The 19,226-nt window shown below is 41.7% G+C and overlaps 1 protein-coding gene across 5 annotated transcripts in view; it reads left to right on the top strand.

Annotated features, from left to right (window-relative positions):
- The window catches only part of SEMA5A (semaphorin 5A), a 341,199-nt gene extending 323,577 nt beyond the window's left edge, over positions 1-17,622 (top strand). For all 5 annotated transcript variants that reach the window (XM_030041900.2, XM_030041903.2, XM_030041902.2 and 2 more), the window contains 4 exons: positions 5,279-5,434; positions 8,797-8,844; positions 11,069-11,280; positions 12,700-17,622. In XM_030041900.2, coding sequence (XP_029897760.1) covers positions 5,279-5,434; positions 8,797-8,844; positions 11,069-11,280; positions 12,700-12,819 — 536 coding nt within the window. In that variant the 3' untranslated portion in view covers positions 12,820-17,622. The remainder of the gene's footprint in view (positions 1-5,278; positions 5,435-8,796; positions 8,845-11,068; positions 11,281-12,699) is intronic.
- Positions 17,623-19,226: the final 1,604 nt, after the last annotated feature.

The raw sequence follows: 19,226 nt of genomic DNA, 5'->3' as shown, positions 1-19,226 counted from the left end.
GCATTCACAGTTAGGCAACATGATGCTCCTTGATCTATTATGTAGGAGCAAATAATTTCTCTCCCTTATTAAGTGCACACTCAGCTCTTACGTGCTACAATCACAGTAAATCAAGTAATAGCAGGATATAGCCTACAGGACACCACCTCCTCCCTCCCCCTTTAAAAATTAAAATTTAAGTTACCAGGTTCTGGGTCTGGATAAACTAAAATTGTATAATATTTGAAGTGGAGCATGCAAACTGCCTGGAAGACTTTTAATAACAGTATCACAAAGAAGTGCATTTGTTATAACGCTAGACATTCACAGCAGGCAAATTGCTGAGGTTCATATTCAATGTGTATTATTATCACAAGGTCCTTCGAGTAGATAATGTTTGCCCTGTTTTCATCTAAAACACGGAGTAGACTTTAATGCTCTTTGTAAAATACCTTCTTCAACTTCGGATGTTAAGGAGCAGAGACTTCATCTTTTTGAACGACTGTGGAGTACTTAGTAAATTAAATGTCTCAGCACCCTTCCTAGCTGTATGATATTAGGGATCATGACTTTTTCTGTAACTTTGACTCTGCCTTTTGACCCACATTAAAGGAAAACTCATTTTCTTCGTGAAATTTAAGTGAGAAGTAGAGAGTAAAACCACATAAAACCAGATAAAATCATTAGTGAAAAGCCAGTTGGAGGATTTGTTTTCTTATACTGCCGATTAATGGATTACAGGCAGCAGCAAAAGGAAATAAGCAGCACTGATGCCACACTGTATTACTTGCTTCACTTAGAGCTCCTAGACTTCATAGCAAAAGTTTTCTGCTCATATGATGAGGCTGTGCATGTGAAGGCACAAGCCCCATGAGTTTGAATTTATGGATCCTATTACCTGTGCTGAACTACAATTTAAGTTAATTTCCTTTTCTAGGCACTGCATGTCTTGCAGCAGAATAGAAGTACCTCCTTTGTCAAAATTAAAGCAGATGCAACACTCTGTATCGTGTTTTTTAAAAACCCCAAACATAGAAATCAGTTGATGATTTGATTTTTCAAGACAAATAGTGTACATTTGTACGTAGAAGTTACATAGCTGCCTTGGGATCCTTAAGGCATCTTTAAAAGGTCAGAACTGGCGTGTTCATTGTGCTAGTATTGTAGCTATTTCTCTTGTTGCGCATTTATTTTCTACCACCATTTTTCTAGAAATGCCAGTTTGCAAACATTTCTAAATAATCTCTTAATCTTATTTTAACCTCCTTGTTACCCAAATTTTGGAGTAGATGGGGGGTGGAGGAGGAGGAGGTCAGTTTCATTTTGGTTCAAGAAAGTGAAAACCTTTATAAAGCAATAAAATTTCAGAGGGTGAAGTGTATTCCTCACATTCTGTGAATCTCACTGAAAATTTGCCATAGGTTTTTCAGACAACACCATCATCAACTAGCTGTAAGAATGGCCCCTGCCTCATGTTTACGATGTAGATTTCAAAACTTTTTTTTTACTGCTCTTATTTCACGTTGGGCTGAGACAAAAATATCTGCAGTGCTACACATGTTAAGCTTGGACAGAATCCTGCAGCCCTGCAGAGGCATTTTCTTGTGGGGAGGATCATGTGGCCAGTGGTTCTTCCTTGTGCGGATCTGGAAGTACCACTGGTGACATTCGCTGCTTCAGTGACATGTTTAATATAGGAAGAGAATAAGAGTGACACTTGGAATCTAAGAACAACCAACCAACACAGAAATATGTATGCAAAAATGGAAACTATAATGTTTCTTAAGTTGTGAAAAGAGCAAAGATTTCTTAGCATTTGGAATAGTGCTTTTTTTTTTGGCCAAACAAAACTAGCAGGAAACTAAAATTTCTGGAATCCTGATACTAAGGATTTCTTGAGGATATGGAGGCTTAATGGCAAATCCAACTGAAAGTATGCAAGTATGCACTTAAAGTAACAGACTTGTGTCTGCAAAATACATCAGTTTTTCTCATCTTTCATTTTAACAGCTATATCTGTTTGATTACAGATTATCTGATCATTTGATTATCTGTTTGAAACACCACTGTGTTTGTGGTTTTTCTTTTAATTTATCCAAATGCAACTGCATTAATGTAAATGGAAGCGCTGCACTATTGATCAGTAGTGGTTTATAGGCTGCTTATCAGTAAGTGTAATTGGTTGCAACGGTGTCTGTAATGTACTGAATAAACCAGTATTTTATACCTAAAGTATTTACTGCTGCTGTAAGAGGGGAAAATATATTCTGTCCTTGAATTGCTAACTCACACATGCAAATAATGGATAAAGCAGTTGAGCATTTAGAAATGATGGTGTAGTTCTGCATGAAAGAAATTTATAATCCTACAGACTGGTGGCCTGATCTTTCTGAGGTGCCTTCTTCACCAAGGGGTCTTTCAGGAACTGCTTGGACTTAACCTGGCTTCAAAGGCCAGCCAAGACTCTGTAGGAAAAAGACATGACATTTGAGTAAGCCTTGCCGTGTTAGAGGAGAAAAGCAGTTCCAGATTAAACACCTCTCCAGTCCACCCTCTCTTCTCCATTCTCATGACTGTTGCAAAGAACTGAGGAGCAAGTTGAGAGGAGCCTGCCTGAGGTGCAAGAGAGCCTCAGGTACTTTGAAGATAAAGAAATCAAAGGGATGAGGCAGGATAACTGAGTCTGTGGAAGTGCATGCAAAAGCCATGGGTTCAGCTTCTCTGTGACTGCCAGTTTGAAATGATACATCTGTCGGTCTTGGGTGCCTTGCGTCTGTGTGACTCGGAGCTCCCAACAGTGACACTCCTCAAAACACAGGTCTGGTACCAGGATCCACCGTTGCAGGGACGTCCATCCCTCTCACGCTTGCACTGATGTCCTCTCTCTCCTCTCCCGTGATTCTGTGTGCCAGATGGAGCTGATCAGCACGGGACCAGACCCACTGACTGCGTGGGACCCCAGACGGGCGGGAGATGCCCTGTGTTCCGTATGTGGGAAGCTCCCAACGCACACAGTGTCTTTTACAGGACCCCAGAAGGGCAGGCTGAAACGATAGCCTTGCCCAGTCACCGGTATGTGACCTAGCATGATCCACGCGTACTCTGAGGTTCCTATTTTATCACGGGATGTAGCCCCTTCAGCAAGGAACCTGGTGGGCCAAAAGCACAGCGGACGAGACGGGGCTGCAGAGCGCACCAGCCAACAGGCTGCATTTAGGGTGCTCGCAAGCGGTTTGGCTGCTGCTGCATATATCCCAATTCTACCAGCATCGGGCGAGAGGAGTGGCTCTGGCTTAAGCGTGTTCTCTGCCACCGATGAGAACTGGGCCAAGATTTGTAACGAGCAGCGTTCCTTTAAACCTGAATGAGCAGGGCCTTATTGTTACTAAATACTTAAGGTAAGGATCCGTGTACTTAGTTTACTTAGGTCCAGCAGCTGACACTGGCGGTGACACCGGCAGCTCCTGGATGTGCCACACTATATAAGCAGGAAGAAGGCTGTCCATTTGATTGACTCCCACCTCAGCTCTCCTGCCCCCTGAATTAGGATCGAACTACTTTATCTCATCTGCCTCCGTGCTCCTACCAGCTACTCTGGAAATGAGGGCCTCCCAGGACCTCTCCTAGGAAACAGGAGAGCCGAAGGACAAAGCTGAGGATTCTTGCTCCTCACGACAACAAGATCCTACTGTTTGACATCAGCTGCTTGCGTCAAGGTATTTGCCCTGTTGTTCAAAGGAGGCCCCATCCAGACAGTTGCTAATTGTTCATAAATATCATTATCCAGGTTCTTACCTGTGCTGCTGAGTAAATCTATTTTACGAACAACTCCACAAGTGACGGTGTGCATCCAGACCACAGACCGCTAGGACTGATGCCTGCTGCCTCTAACCAGCTCTCTCCTGCTGTCTTGAAACGGTCCCAGGACCACTGCTTGAGATCTTCTGTTATGCTGAAGTTACGTCAGTCTCCTCCATCCATCTCTTTTTACCGTGCTCCTGGTTACGAAGTGCATGTCCAACACCGTCATGGAAAGCATCTATGGCTTGACATTTTTCAAGACTGCAATCTCAAGTATTCCTTCCAGAATCTGTTAAATTTTAGATGGCTGAGAGTTTTAATATTTTCCTCTATGGCCAAGGGGAAAGGAATGAGTAAATGTGAACCCTGTATGCTGGATTTATACAAAGTATTGAAAAGGGCCCAAAACAGTGTAAGAGTTTCCTGACTTTCCACCTGATTCACAAAAAGTATACAAAAGCTTCATTAATTTTCCAAATTATTCACAAATTTTAATGTTCTTCAATCTAACTTGAAACAAAATCAGGTTAATATATACTTTTTTGTTTGAAGCAAAATGGAATTTCTAAATTGGCTTCATATTGGTATAAAATCAATTAAAATTTTGAAGTAGAAACAAACTTAGTTTGGGATAGTAGGACTGTTCGTTCCATATCAAAGCCATAAAACCTATCTCAGTGGGAAAGCTGACAGAAGAAAGAAGAAAGTTTAACTGAGCTCTGTCTTTAGTATACTTGCCAAACTCAGGAGACCCCTGTGAAGGCAGAATTGTGCTTGAATTTTAAGAAAGCTGAGCTCAGTAAACTCACAGGACCTCGTGGGAGTGAGATCAATTCACTTCATTTAAGCGAAGTATTCTGAGATCACACAGGCATGAAATAAAATGTCTTAATCAAAACTACATAGGCAGAGAAAGAAATATAAAGAAACAATAGAAGCTGATAATGAACCGAATGGAGAAGAGAAGGCGAGAATCTTGATGAGGTTGCTTCTATCTACAGCAAAGAAATGGACGAAAGCTAAAAAAAAAAAAAAAAAAAGTATCTGCAAGATACTATTTTTGTGGTTAAATAAACATCCTGTTTCAGACCTGGAATACATACTCTTGCAGCTCTTACTGCTGCTTGTCAGGTACGTAAAAAAAAACCAGTGTCATTGTCCACCCTAACGACCTAGACTGGAATTAACTCCACAGCAATCGCTCGTTCAGTCACCACCACAGAATCCCTCCGGCTTCTCACTTCCACACTCACAGGCCGTGGCAGAAGCCCAAGCCATGATATGTCTGCGACAAATTTACCGTCACACTCTACATTCCAGAGACTTTTGCCAAAGCCGAACTGCCTTTGTTTTATCGTAATGAAAGAGCTGTCCTCTGCTAGCTGGGGATGAGTCCTTCTGTCCTAATTCAGAAATACAGACTATTTCTCTCGCACTCGGTGTACCTGAAGCATTTAATGGCAGCGCCTGCGTGTGTGTCCCTCTCTGCCTGTTGCAGACAGCTGGTCCGAGTGGTCCGAGTGGTCCGACTGCGACTCGTCCGGCTTCCAGTTCCGCGTCCGTCAGTGCATCATTTTGTTTCCCGTCGGCAGCCAGTGCACGGGCAACACCACGGAGAGCCGAGCCTGTGCTTTGGACTCCAACTTTATACCAGGTGAGCTCAGCCTGCTCCTTGAAGGATCAGCGAAATCTCCCAACGTTTCGGGAGCGAGGCGTAGTACTGTCCCAGCCTGCGCTGGGCAGCGCCGAGGGCTGGAGCAGAGCTTGCCCTTTGTCAGCCAAAGCGCGTTGGTCTGCTGTGTAGGGCTGACGTTGCTAGATCTTCTGTCAAGTAACTATTGATAGGATGAGGGGAAATGGCCTCAAGTTGCGGCAGGGGAGGTTTAGATTGGATATTAGAAAAAAATTTCTTTACTGAAAGGGTTGTCAGGCACTGGAACAGGCTGCCCAGGGAAGTGGTGGAGTCACCATCTCTGGAGGTGTTCAAAAAACGCGTGGCACTTCAGGACAGGGTTTAGTGGGCATGGTGGTGTTGGGTTGACGGTTGGGCTCGATGACCTTAATGGTCTTTTCCAACCTAAACGATTCTACGATTCTGTGATCTGGTGTCTCCATGACAAACTGCCTCAGGCACCGAGCGCTGTGGAGATGTCCCTCCTGTCACCACCTGGGACTTCGGTTAGTCACTGTCACAGCGTTCTGCAGGTCCCTCCCGTCCTACGTGGTGGCAGGGTGCAGGGATGACTACAGCCAGCTAGGAGAAACAGTTTGCTTTTTACTTTAATGTGTTTTTGAGACTTTGGGGTTATTAGAGAAACATTCCTCTAGGTTTTGTGGTTTGCATATACAAAAGTGGGTGCTGTGGTAGTTAATCTGGAAATCATTTCACAGAGTCCCTTAAATTAATAACTGCTTAGAAAGGTACATACTATGCCTCAGGTCCTTGTGTCTCCCATGACCACCAAGTACCTGGTGGATAGTCATGTCATGTATTATTCTATAGCATTTGTCAAAACTCATGACTGTACTCTTTTTTATTATTATTTCTTTTTTAAAACACAGCAGTCATTTAAATCCACACAACAGTACGGGTGGCCATATTGCATTGCTGTTAACAGTTATCTTTCCACCTGTGTACATTAAAAAAAGCTAGCAGTCTATTCACAGACAGAGAAATGTACATTTTAATGTGTCATTTGAAATGTAATTATGTTTACTCAGTGCAGCAAAGGGTTTTTTTTTCCGTGACTATGCGGTACAATATAGTACAATATAACAACGAAATCAACAAATGTAAATACTTTTATGGATGGTGCATAATGCTTTAATTCCCAAATACTATTTTTTCCTCCAAAACCAATGTGAAAAATGTCAGTCTGAAAGCAAAAACTCCCACATTGTATTTTCCCCTTTTTCTCAGGCTTTCAAAGCAGCTCCGTTAATATTCACGTTCTGTGAATCCCCTGCTTAACGCAATATAAGCTCTACATCTTGTTTTGGAAAGTAGGCACTTTCAGAATCTGAAATGAGCCACCTCTTCTCTCGCCCTTCTGGTTCGTTTGCCACTCCTCCTCAAATTACCCATATCCCAGCAGATAAGGTCATGCCCGTTACGCTCACCTTCAGCAAACTAGCTTGCTTGCTTGGGCTCAGCTCGCTTTCCCTCCTCCAGGTCCCCCGAGTCGCAGTTCTCTCCCTCCCTCCCTCCTGCCCTCTCTTTCTCGTTCACCGCCCTCCCGTCCGCAGCCAGCGCGCCGGCATGGCCACCCGCGTGTTGTCTCCTCCTCCTGCTTCCCTTAGCTCCGTTCCTCTACAGAACTCCCTGTACAGAGTGAGTCTGGCAGAGCGCAAAAGTGACTCCTCCTTGTCCTTGCTGCTCCTGCGTTTCCGTAGTCCTTACCAACATTACCTTGCAGAGCTTTGCGGGTTTCTGGTACGTTTTTCTCCGCTTTTTGTTTGGATTGTGAATTAACGGTCTCAACCAGACAAAGTATGCTCTCAGCTTTTAACTCTCTGTGAGAGTGTTTTTCTGTCAGGTCTGATACTTTCTCACTTAGATAATAGTTGTTACTGATTTAGCATGTGAAGAAAGGTAAAAAATTGTGATCCCTTTAGCAGTAGCTGCGTTTGGATCATCTTTTGGTGGGTCAGTGGAGAGGCTACTCTGTTAATTCCTCACACAGAAGCTATGGCATACCCATGAGCACCATTGCTGCCCTTCTCTGGTCTGATTTTTAGTTCTAATAGAGACATCCTTAGATGGGAAAAGAAGAGCTGCACGCAGTGTTCATGCTGTGGACAACACATAGATTTGTAAAGTGCCATAATGCTGATTACCCTGTCCTACTCACTATTGCTTTCTTGGTAGTACCTAGCATTTGGTTTGCCTTTTTGATTGCTTCTGAACACTAAGCCGATATTTTCATGGAACAATTTGTCATAACCCCCTGGTGTCCCTCTTCAGTAGTCATAGTCGCCTCACAGCCCATCATTTTATATGTGAAGCTAGGATTGCTTTCCACTGTATGTATCGCTTTACACTGATCTACATTCGGTTTCATTTGTTATTTTATTGCCTAGTTTTATAAGGCCCTTCTGCAGCTCTTCACAGCATGCCCTTGTCCATGCTACCTTAACTTTGTATCATCAGCAAACTTCAAAACCACATTTGCCTCCCACATTTCTAGCTCTTTGCTGGAAAGCCTAGGTCCCTGCAGGAGTGGTAACCTTCGTCCATTGTAAGAACCGGGCATGTAGTACTACCCTGTTTTCTGTTTTTTCCTTCATCTCATTTGTTGCTTGGAAAGCCGTGAACAAAGAACTTTAAAGCTTTTTTGAAATCCAGGTAGACCGTGTCAGTTCCCTCCCCCATAATCCACATGATCATTGACCCTTTTGGAGAGGTTCAAGAGATCTGTAAGGCAGGACTTCCCTTCACAGAAGCCACGGTCTTGAAGTAAAGAGCAGGAAAACTTGATTGCCAACAGATTTTATTCTATATTTGTTGAGAACATTTCCAAAGTCAAAATGGTAAGGATGCAGGGTGGAATTACATTTTATTAGTTTACAACTGAGACCCATGAAATTGGCAGTCATCTTCTTCAAAGATTTGTAAATTCCCTCTTTTCACATTAGTGCTAGACGTGACTTCTAGAAGTAATGAGCCCATTTGAACACAAGATAATTAAACTCTCTTTAATGTCACTATTCAACCCTTTCTCAACATGCTTAAACTCCACAAAGAATGTTTTCATGTGCACTTCATCTTTTTCATTCCAGAGGTGTTTTGAGGCAAGTATTAAAAATATGTTGCTGCTTTTGCTTGGGAATCTGAGGTACCTGAAAATGTCAGGGGACCTTTTTGTTAATTCTACCACATAGTCAAAATCTTTTTTACTTTGGATTTGGAGTGAATGTAGTAGAATGAATTTTTAAATCCTTACTGTGTTAATCAAACTAGTAGTTCTCTGTAATATTTTTTTCTCCTTGGCATAAGTGGTTTGCTTATTTTTCCAGAAATATCAGTGGCACGATCCAGCAGCATAGAAGAAAAACGATGTGGCGGTAAGCTTTTCAGCTCTAGATGTATATTAAATGCTGAAATGTTGATTCCTCATTTTGTGCTTTTGTTTCACCTTTTGCATGCTCTTAGTTTTATTCTAAATGCTGCATTCTCATTATTTACACTTGTACAGAAGAAATGTAGTTACTACAGGATTTCTCATTAAATACCCATCTGCCATTGCTGACCTTTGAGACAAATACATGTATTACTAGTTGTTTGTGTTTCTTTTTTTTCAGTACAGCAGCCACCCTTGTCTCAAAAAGAAATTCCTATTATAAGCTAGTTATCAGTAGGTCAGAATTTGTAAAGTTACTCCATCTTTTTCAGGATAATAATTTCACAGACCTCTTTGGGACCCCAAATAAATAGCAGAAAGCCAGCTTGCTAACCCATACAGCTCAGACTGTATCTGGGACTCATTTTCAGCTTCGCTGCCAAAGACAAAACTAAAAAGTAAAAAAAAAAAAAATTCCATTCCAGAGAGTCCTGATGCTAGCAAAACAAATCTTGAAAGAGAAAACTGTTAAAAAAAACCCAAACAATAAGAAGAAGGAGGAAAAATGACCATTTTTTTTGTGCTGAGCTATCACGCTTAGTCTGTGTCGTCATGGTAATAGCTCTGGCCGGTTCTAGTATTCTTTCATGCACAGATAAGCTGCATTTTTAACCTAATAAGGGACAATGAAAGCACAGGGGTTATGCAAGGGTACTAGTGTGCATGGTAACTTGTTATGGGAGCCGGGATAATGTGATTTGATTTTTTTCTAATTAGCAGTGGTACTCTGAAAACATTTTGCCAAGTTCTGCAACAGTGGGGAAACTCTCATAAAAGTGTAGAAGGATATTTCAGTGATAATTCATATATTGGGGCAGTCAACCTAGTCACCTAAATATTAGTTTGTGTTTCTAAATACCCAGTAAGCATGTAAAGGTCCTACCTTAGGTGTTTGCAAAAAATGGGACCCATGTGCTGGCCCATTGTTCTGTATTACAGTGAAAAAGGTCTAACGTGTTTTTCAGGCCAGTGCCAGTCTTTCAGTTTAAAATCTTTCATTTGTGCATTTAGGCAACCACAAGCAAATTTTGAGTAATGTTAAGATGAAATTTCCAACATGATCTTCTCACTGATACTTCTTTCCTAATCAGAAAGCACAGCTCCAGTTTGAAATAGCAATGAAAAGCAGTGTAATTTGTTTATTTCCAGCTAATCCTACTGGTGCCACATCTGACCTGATATCTCTGTGCAGTAACATCAGGGGATGATTGTGCTTTAGATTCCCTTCTACAGTTTCATGCAGCAACAAGCTTCCTCTCCGTTTTAATCCTTGCGGAGGTGGAGAGGGTTTCCGATCGCCTGATCCCATGGTATCTTTGAAGGGCAGAGTAGACAGGAGAGTGCTGGGTCCTGAGTTGTTGACTTTGCACTCTCTGGCTGCTATGGTTAAAAGCACACAGAGCTTTAAGGAGTCTCTCTCTCTCTCCCCCCCCCCCCCCCTTCCCATTTTCACCTAAACCACTACCATTTCTTCCCCCCTCCCCCTTACATAAAGAAAAAATTCTGAAGGCTGGAGAAGGGAACAAATTGGCCATATATCAACGATACAGAAATGGTGAGGCCCAGCAAGAATCAAAGCAGGTGATGGAAAAAATGTATGCCGCTGCTTCTTGGACATGCACCAACTAAAGGGGATATGGAAGACATTTTAGGGAAAGCAGGATTGTGATTCAAAGATATTAGGATTTTGTTAGTTCTGCCACAAGTCACTAGGTATAAGAGAAAGAACTAGAAGAACAGCAGAGGAGGTGATAATGTAGTTCACTGAAAAAAAGCTATGTATGTACACTCTATACACAATTTATATATAACAAGGCTTTGTTATACAATCTGTAGAAGAATTTTGCTGAACTATTCAAACATACAAAATGCAATTCATTCATCTGTTACTTGGGTTCTGAACTTGTTTAAGCACCTTTCAAAAGTCTCAGCCTTAATACTAACAGAGATGTATGGGTATCTAAGATTCCTATAATGATCCCTTCAGGGAAGTACAATGCATTTGCTACTGTAGGGATAAACCATTGCAATTGAGATGTTTCTGGGAAACACATGAAATTTCCCTTATCCTTATTTGGATCAAGGACTTGTCTACGTTTTTGTCCAAGCTTAAGCTTGTATTGCTGCCTCCTCAAAATTAAGATTGTCTTCTGCTCTTCGCTCTGCAGAGTTCAACATGTTTCACATGATCGCAGTGGGATTAAGTAGCTCAATACTTGGTTGCCTTCTTACCCTGCTTGTTTACACTTATTGCCAACGATATCAACAACAGTCCCATGATGCAACTGTCATCCATCCGGTGTCACCAGCTCCTCTAAATACCAGCATTACCAACCATATCAACAAACTGGACAAATATGATTCTGTAGAAGCCATCAAGGTGAGAAGTGGGTTGGGAGCTCTATAATGCACAATGTATATGGTCCTAGACAACAGTTCTGCTGTATCGAAAGAATTCTACTTGCTAGTTTTCTGCAGTGGCATTTGGACTCCAATTATGCTGATTGTTAATGACAAAAATAGATTTCACTTGAGGTATTGTAATTATGGGTCCTTTCCTTTGTCGATCCCCATTACACAAGAAGTTGGATTTTGTGTATGTGTAGAATTCATACAGCAGCAGCCTTTCCTGGAAAAAAACAGACCACTCAAGTTTTGTTTTGTGGGTTTTTTTTCCTAGTTGTGTTCCCTAGTGGCTTGTTCAAGAAGTGAATAGGGCCATTAACAGTCATCATGACATATATTGAAGATAATCCTTTGGCTCCAATGCTATGGTGTCAAGGACGGTCACTGTTCATCTTCCTGCACTATGTCTTTATACAGGAGATGTATCTGGTGAATATATTCTGGGTCAGACTCGCAGCTAGTGTTCATACCCAAAATATTCTGTAAATGAGCAGTACAGATTTACATCAGCTGAGAGTCTGGAATATATCTATATCATATGATCATTGTTCCCAAACAGCTATTTTCTCTTTATGACCTTTTAGAATAGCTCCGCTTTTCAGATGCACTGAATTAAGGAAGGATGAGCATGCTGAAAATACCTAGTTCAGGATCTTCAGATTACACAGTTTATTCATGCAGCTGCAAAGCTTTTTGTAAATGAGGATTTTTCTTAAATCCTACCTGGATAATCCAGTTTTTAATTTCTGCATTTTTCTTTCTAATTAAAGACATTTTAAAGAATTTCATTCAAAACAGCAAGAAAAGTCTGGATTTTGTAACCAGTGGTGGAATATGTACCTAATTTAAAGCTTTTGCAAATTCCATTAATCATCTCTCTGGATAGCTACAGAAACAAAAAAAAACTGTGAAAATTCATACTCTAAATACCCATATCACTTTTAAAGAAACAGGATTTACACTCTTAGGACCTTCAGATATTTCTCCTACGTACTGCATTTGAAAATCAAGGAATTAATGCAGTAAAGGGAAAATAATTCTTATTCAGTAAAAAGATAATGAGTGAATCATTCTAATAGGAAGGACTGAATATGTATGATTAAAAAGTATTTTTAATCATAAAATGAGTTTTATAATATTGGGGGGAAAGTGCCTGGGTTTACTTTATTCAGTAGCATTGCTTTTTGTAGGAATGTTATTATATAAGCAGATACGTGCAAATGCAGGTTTTTGTAAATGTGCAAGTATTTCTCAATGCATTTTTGACTGACTTACAGTACACAGATATTTGCTACGAAAAATTGCCTTGGTAAAAGAGCACTTAGTGGCTACCTTTCTTCTGTCCTTCCCATTTTCTTATCTCTTCTTTTTTTTTTTTTTTTTATTTTCCCAGGCATTTAACAAAAACAACCTGATTCTGGAGGAGAGAAACAAATACTTCAATCCGCATCTTACTGCAAAGACTTATTCTAATACCTATTTTACAGATTTCAATAATTATGATGAGTACTAACGGGCTTGTGTATTTTCTGGCCTCCTGTAACTCCCCAGTCCCCAAGGCCTGTGCTACTTGACTGCTCATGTGATTGAGGCTTCAGAGATGAAGTTCGGAGACATTTCAAGCACAATCCAAGCCATCAATGTCCCATTGCTGCCCAAAGCCCCAAACACCTCTTTGTGACATGACGTTTTCTTTGCCGAGTGCAAGGTTGGCCTTCAGTGTCGGGGGCAGCTATAGCCCCTTGGTGTCAGTGGACCACTCCTGAGGATTGCATCGCTTCACTCAGTTTCATAAGCCTCCAGTCAGATTTCTCTAACAATTCCTGAGCTTTTTTAAAAAAAAAAAAAAAAAAATGTTGCCCCTTAAAGCTGCGCCAGGAGTACAAATCTAATTTTCCTTTTAGGCGTTGTCTTTTATTTCCGTGAGGTTTGAGCCGTGCCGTTAGCCACGGAGCCCTCTGAGCAGTCTCCAGAAGCTCACACCACCGAAAAGAGCTGGCAGGGTGCTGGGGACGATGGCGAGAAGAAACGTGGTGGTTTAGCGATGCTCTGCGGCGGCTCCGGGCTCCGTAGGGCTGACCTTCCCGGGCTGTAAATCACTCCGGCTGCAGTTCGGCCATTCGGAGCGCGGAGACCAAGGCCGTACCGAGGGATGCGATCTCGTAATTAAGCCGGAAAGCTGCAGGGTCGGTGGTTTCCAGTTGCGAGCCAAGCCCAGTCACGTAAAGCCTTCCTTCCCCTAGTTCGGCTTAATTTTGGGGAGGGTATGGAAGGGCAGGTCCGACAGGGAGGGCAGATCGGAGAGGGGCACTGGAAGGTTTTTCTGCGTGTGGTTAGTAAACCGGCCTTGCTGCAGCGTGCGGGTTCGCAGGAGTCGCGGCATCCCTCGGGATTCCTCTCCCTGGCGCATCCCTCCGGGAACCCGCGCGGCTGCCTGCCGCAGCGCTGGCCGTCGGGCCGGCCACGGCAAGCTGCGGCTGCGCCCCGTTTCGTGTGCCGTCGCAGGCTGGCGGGGGTACGTAGGCATAATCGTAGACGTGCTTTTCTCTTTCCGGCTTTTGCTTCATGTGCACGCGTCTGACAAAGAAAGCCGGCTCAGAAAACGCAGATGTGTTTGCAAAGCCTTGTCTCATCTTGCTGCCGTGTCCGACCCGCGCTATCAGCCCCTAGAGGAACATTCTTATGGTGTTTTAAGTGATTATCTCGTTGGACTTCATTGATGTAAATATTTAAGAAACTGTTTGAGTTTTAAGTTATCAGTTTTAATTCCTTTTGTAGTGGCAGGTGAGGAAACACAAAGAATTTTTAAACCGTTTTTCTTTGTTCTGTCTGTCTTCACCCACATTCATGACATTGTTATTTTTGTATCTGAAATTCCAGATAGATAACTAAAAAGAAAAGGGCAGGGATTTGCGCCAGATTTTCCAGAGTACTTAGTAGTAAGGCAGCATTTGCTATTCTCAGAAGATTGTGAAAAGAAATTAAAAGTGAATATTAAGGATTAAAGAATTGGCCTTTCATTTTTTTGAGCATGCTAGATGCAAAGATCATTGCAGCAGAATACCAGGAAGGTGTGCAAGGAGAAGCAGAGTGGAAACATTTCCATTCTGTGTTCAGATCCCTTGATCGTTAGGTTACGCTGTGATAGGCAAATAGAGAAAACCATGTACAGATTGTAATGATTCACAGCTATCTACAAAAAAAGCAAAAAGTACCAGGAACCGTTGATCACATGAGACTGCGTTTGAGCACCACTTTGGTGGTCCAGCCACTTACTTACATAGCAAGGGGAAACCCCGTATCTAATGATGGCAAAGAGCAACATTTCTGAATGGGGGTAGATCTGAATGTAGCACTATGCTCCCTATCTCTGTTCTGCAGTAAAATAAAAAAAAATGCAAAGCAAGTGGTCTTTGAAAAGCTGTGCAGTAAAATGAACGCACATTTACCATCTATGAAAATAATTAAGATCAGCCCCTATTTTTTCCAGCTGAATAGTTCTCCCTGTTACTAACTCAGTCAAAAGAAAGCACCCCACCCTCACACCAGTTAATCTCCAGAAAGCATAATAATACTGGGTCTCTTTTTTTACTGTATGTTAGATTTGGTTTTCCAGGAAGAAATTAGCTGGTTGCCCTGGGTGAGAGGAAATTTTCTCTACAAGAAAATTCAGTGAAACTGATAGAGGGGGAAAAAGGTCTCCAAATCATAACCAGTCCAGTATCTGAATCACTCTGTCCATGCCAAAAGATAAAATTTTACATTTAAATAAGATAAAGAAAATAAAATCTAGATTGCTACCAGTGCCAAGAAAAAGCAGCACATGCACATACACACATATGCACAACACTGTTCCTCTCTGCCCCTGTACTAAGAGCACATTAGTTTGGCTTATGGATTTTATATTTAGACTATTAGTTATGACACCAATATCTTAAAAATATTTGAACTATGTATTTTTATTTTAACCTTTTTTTAATTAAAATTATCTGAAATTAGCTTTTCTTTTTACCTATTCAGTAGTTTGAGGCACGCCTATCTTTGCAGTGATCTATTTTCCGTTCTTCTCATGGGTAGATACCCATGTTAGATACGTATTATATATGCAGTAATAATACCCTAGGTTAAGTCTGCATGATCATAGGCAGAAGTGCATTTAGCAGATGCTCAGTCTGCTCACACTTCCATCTCCCAAAGGAGTATTTCAGGTGTTCCACATCTTCAAGCGACTCCCATGTGATGTCATTTAAACACTTAAAAAAATTTTTTTTTGCCATTTAGCTTCCTAAATTACATTGTTCTAAATTGCAGGCAGAGGTATATTCAAAGCTCTATCTAAAGCATTACGGTAAACGTGGAAATTTCACAGCACTTCAAAGAGAAAAAATTGATGGCAAGATCTCCTTGTCAAGCTAGATTCTGAGACAACAGGTTTTAAAGCCATCAGCTATTTGTGTCTTAGGTAATTTTAGAGGACCCCAGATGCACCGCCTATATCAGTGTTTTCACCTTCTGAGTTCTACACAGCTGCCCAGGTAGTTTAATACAGCCTTTCCTAATACGTGGAGCAAAGCAAAGTGCAGTCTCTATTAATTTTCACTTTATTTAGCATTTTTTCTAAAATAAACTACACACATTTTGGTGAAAAGCAGATTTCTCCATGAAAGCTCTTATTTTTCTTTTGCCAAAAATGTAGCAAAGTGGGCATTTGCCTGCGAATCTTGTTTAAGCCGATGGAGCTCTCAAAAATGCGCAAGGGTAAAATTTGTTTTTTACAGCATTGTTCTGTTCTTGGAAAGGGAAAATCAACTCCCTTGCCCATTAAATGCCATTAAAGACCCCTTATCCTTTCACTTGGATAAAGTGATCTTTTCTGGATAAATAATTGTATTACCTCTGATGCCAATAGTTAATATTACTAAACCACTTTTACACTGATTGCATAAATTTAAAACTGCTTCTCTATTTTGAGTGCAAATATTTTGGCAGATAGATCAAAATTCTCTGAGTAAAGCTGTATCTGTGTAGCCCTGCTACATGGAGTGAGGAGGAAGCAGCATTGCCAGTCGGATCCTGTACAGTACATACTTTCATTGGGTAACTCCAGCAGAATTGTGCTTGAGTACACATTTTGGGCTTATTTTTGTGTCTGATACATAGCATATGTTCCTCAGTTGCTTAGAAAATGGACTCCTGTGCTTGCAGATTTATCTTGTACTTTGATTTGAGTCTGATAACCTTTATGGTCATTTAAAGTTACTTTACGTGGAAGCTTTTCCAGCCGTTTGCAGTCACCTGCTGTTGGAGCAGTGTGGTTTGGCTAAAACTAATCAGGAGATTTTTGCCTAGGATTAGGATTTTCATAAGAGAGTGGGAGAAAGAATGGGGCTTAAATGGCTTTGATTTCCAGGCTATTAAGCAGTACTGATTAAAGTCTCAGATGGGTGTAGGACACTGTGCATTTCGTTAGCTCTACCAGAGCTCCACAGTAACCTCTGGGAAAATACCACGTCAGTGTACAAATCAAGAGCTACCAAAGCACTTATGTTAAGTGAAGAAAGTTCTCAGAGCATCAGACCATATGGCTGTTCAAACCAGAAAGGAAAGTAAGAGGTCCCAGATGCAGCAAAAATGTTAATAGGAGTAAATGCTTCAATATTTTTTTCCTCATAATTATAGAATGAATATAGTCACTTCTTTAAATGTGGGACCAGTTCTATTAAAATCAGCGCAACATTAAGTACATTCCTAAAGTTAATTGTATGCATAATGGCTTTGCTGTATGAGATCAATTCTGTAAACAGTTTGGTCCAAGCTTATCTTGCTCTGCTTGAGGCATCTGACCAATTTCTGACTGTAGCTGCCACCAGCAGCCTCTACGTCTCGTCTGGGAGAACGTCCTTAGATGGGCAGAGTCACGTCCTGGCGAGGGCTCGTGTCTCTCCACCGACGCTACAGTGAGCCTCGAGAGAGGCACGTCCAATTTTCACTGTCGTTTGGATGCCTAAATTGAGATTGGCAAAAGCTAGGCTCTTGAGTATGAATGTACTCATCACCTAAGTAACCACACAGAGTTCAGTGGTATGGATGTAACGAGTTACTTATTTTAACGTGTTTACAGGATTGAGCCCAAGATATATTGCTTCTGCACAAATCCATGCACAGTACAAGATGACTTCAATAGTAAGAAAACAGATTCATTTAAAATTGTTCACAAGCAAATCTGCATCTTGATATCAGGGAATAGATATGTGTTCATTGTGTGGGGTATTTGAATTCATTCCTTTCTTTGCTAAATAAATGAATGATAAAACAAGATACTGCTTGACTTCATTTAAAAGCCATTCTTCCAAATAAAGAAGGGTTCTGGGATCTGTGAATGTCTTCCCTTTCTTTCTCTCTTCTCTCCTCCACAAAAATGAATCTGTGTGTGGCTGAAATGGCCTTTAGCTAGGCTGTTCAGGGTAACGAACTGAATGCTTTGCATTGTGTTGCCATGCGACAACATTTTCTAACCGGGATGGTACAAAGAGGGAAATGTGCTAACCTGGGAGGTTTGGCAAAGATTTCAACCCCAGCAGCAGCAAGGGTAGGCAGAAGTGGAAACAAAAACAGAAGAATGTGACTGAAGGCTTGGCATGCTGGTCAGTCAACTTCCACAGAAACTTAGAGGCTTTTGGGGAACTGCCAAGGGCAAGGCTGTTGGGACTGCAACCTCCCAAATAGTCAAGCCAACTAGTTGCTCAAGCAAAAAGCAGTCTGACTGCAGCAGGTGCTTGTGCGAAGTCGTGATCGCTACTCAGAATCGGGGAGAAATGAACTGGAGACGCTCTCAGCACCGGGTTAACCAGAAGGGACTGAAGCGCTTTCGCGAGCGGTAAGTGCCGCGGTACCGGTGGCGTTTTGGCAATCTCTGCGCTGGCAGGAAGGAGAGGGCAACGGGAGCCGATCTGGAGAGCAAAACGGCTGATGCTGAACTCGGTCGGGGGTTTCGGACCAGCTCCAGGCGAGTCCCCCAGGCTGAACACCCACCCCGGTTACGAGCGTACCCCTTCGGTTTCCCTCGTTCGTTAAAAACCCAACCAAACCCCCCCACCAGCCGGCACGCGCCGAGACAGCTCCGTGGTGCAAACGAAAGCACGGCGAGAGGTGTACCGGGAACAGGCAAACCTTTTGTTTCCAGTCGGCTCTTTGGATCCAGGTTGGGCACTTTTTCGCTTACTTCCACCCTCACCTTTTCTGCTTGTAGGAAACTGATTACAGCTCTACCTAGCTGAGGATTTATCAATTTGAAGGAGTGATTTTATAGCAGTACAGAAGTCTGCTAAAAATTTGTGTTGTAAAACTGACATCGAGGGCTGTGCAAAACCTGTTACAGTGATACTGAGTCTGTCTTACTTTAATTGTTCTTAAACTGCATGTACTATAGCAATTCCTCAACTGAGATGAGCATCTGAGCAGAGATGGTAGTTCCATAACATCATTTCAGACAAAAAATTCAATCAGTGTAACTTCCAGCATTCTCACAATCCAATCCTAGAGGCTGAGAATGCAGAAAGAAGCTGTTCTTTGTGCCTTTTTTTTTTTTTTTCCCCTCCAAAGGATTTATCCACAAACCTCATCCAACAATAGCTTTGGATTTTAAAATATCATGGAAGGTAATTAACAGTAACACAGTTCCAGGATTCAGCAACCATATTTGCTAGTCACTAAGCCCATGGTTTTGAATTAATTCTCCCTTTTGTAGCTGCAGCAGTAGGCATTGACTGAAAGTGAAATAAATATCAGAATTCAAATAAATGGGACATTTAAGGTCCCAACATAAAGCTTTGAAGCCAGTACAGCTGCAGAAGAAATTGCTTTTATATCTGTGTGCCCCAAAGTGCTTTCTCTATTCATGGCCCTGTGATATGTCTTGTG

Source organism: Aquila chrysaetos, chromosome 18 (genome assembly GCF_900496995.4).
Source record: "Aquila chrysaetos chrysaetos chromosome 18, bAquChr1.4, whole genome shotgun sequence".
Taxonomy (NCBI): Eukaryota; Metazoa; Chordata; class Aves; order Accipitriformes; family Accipitridae; genus Aquila; species Aquila chrysaetos.
This window is presented reverse-complemented; position numbering and strand designations above follow the sequence as displayed.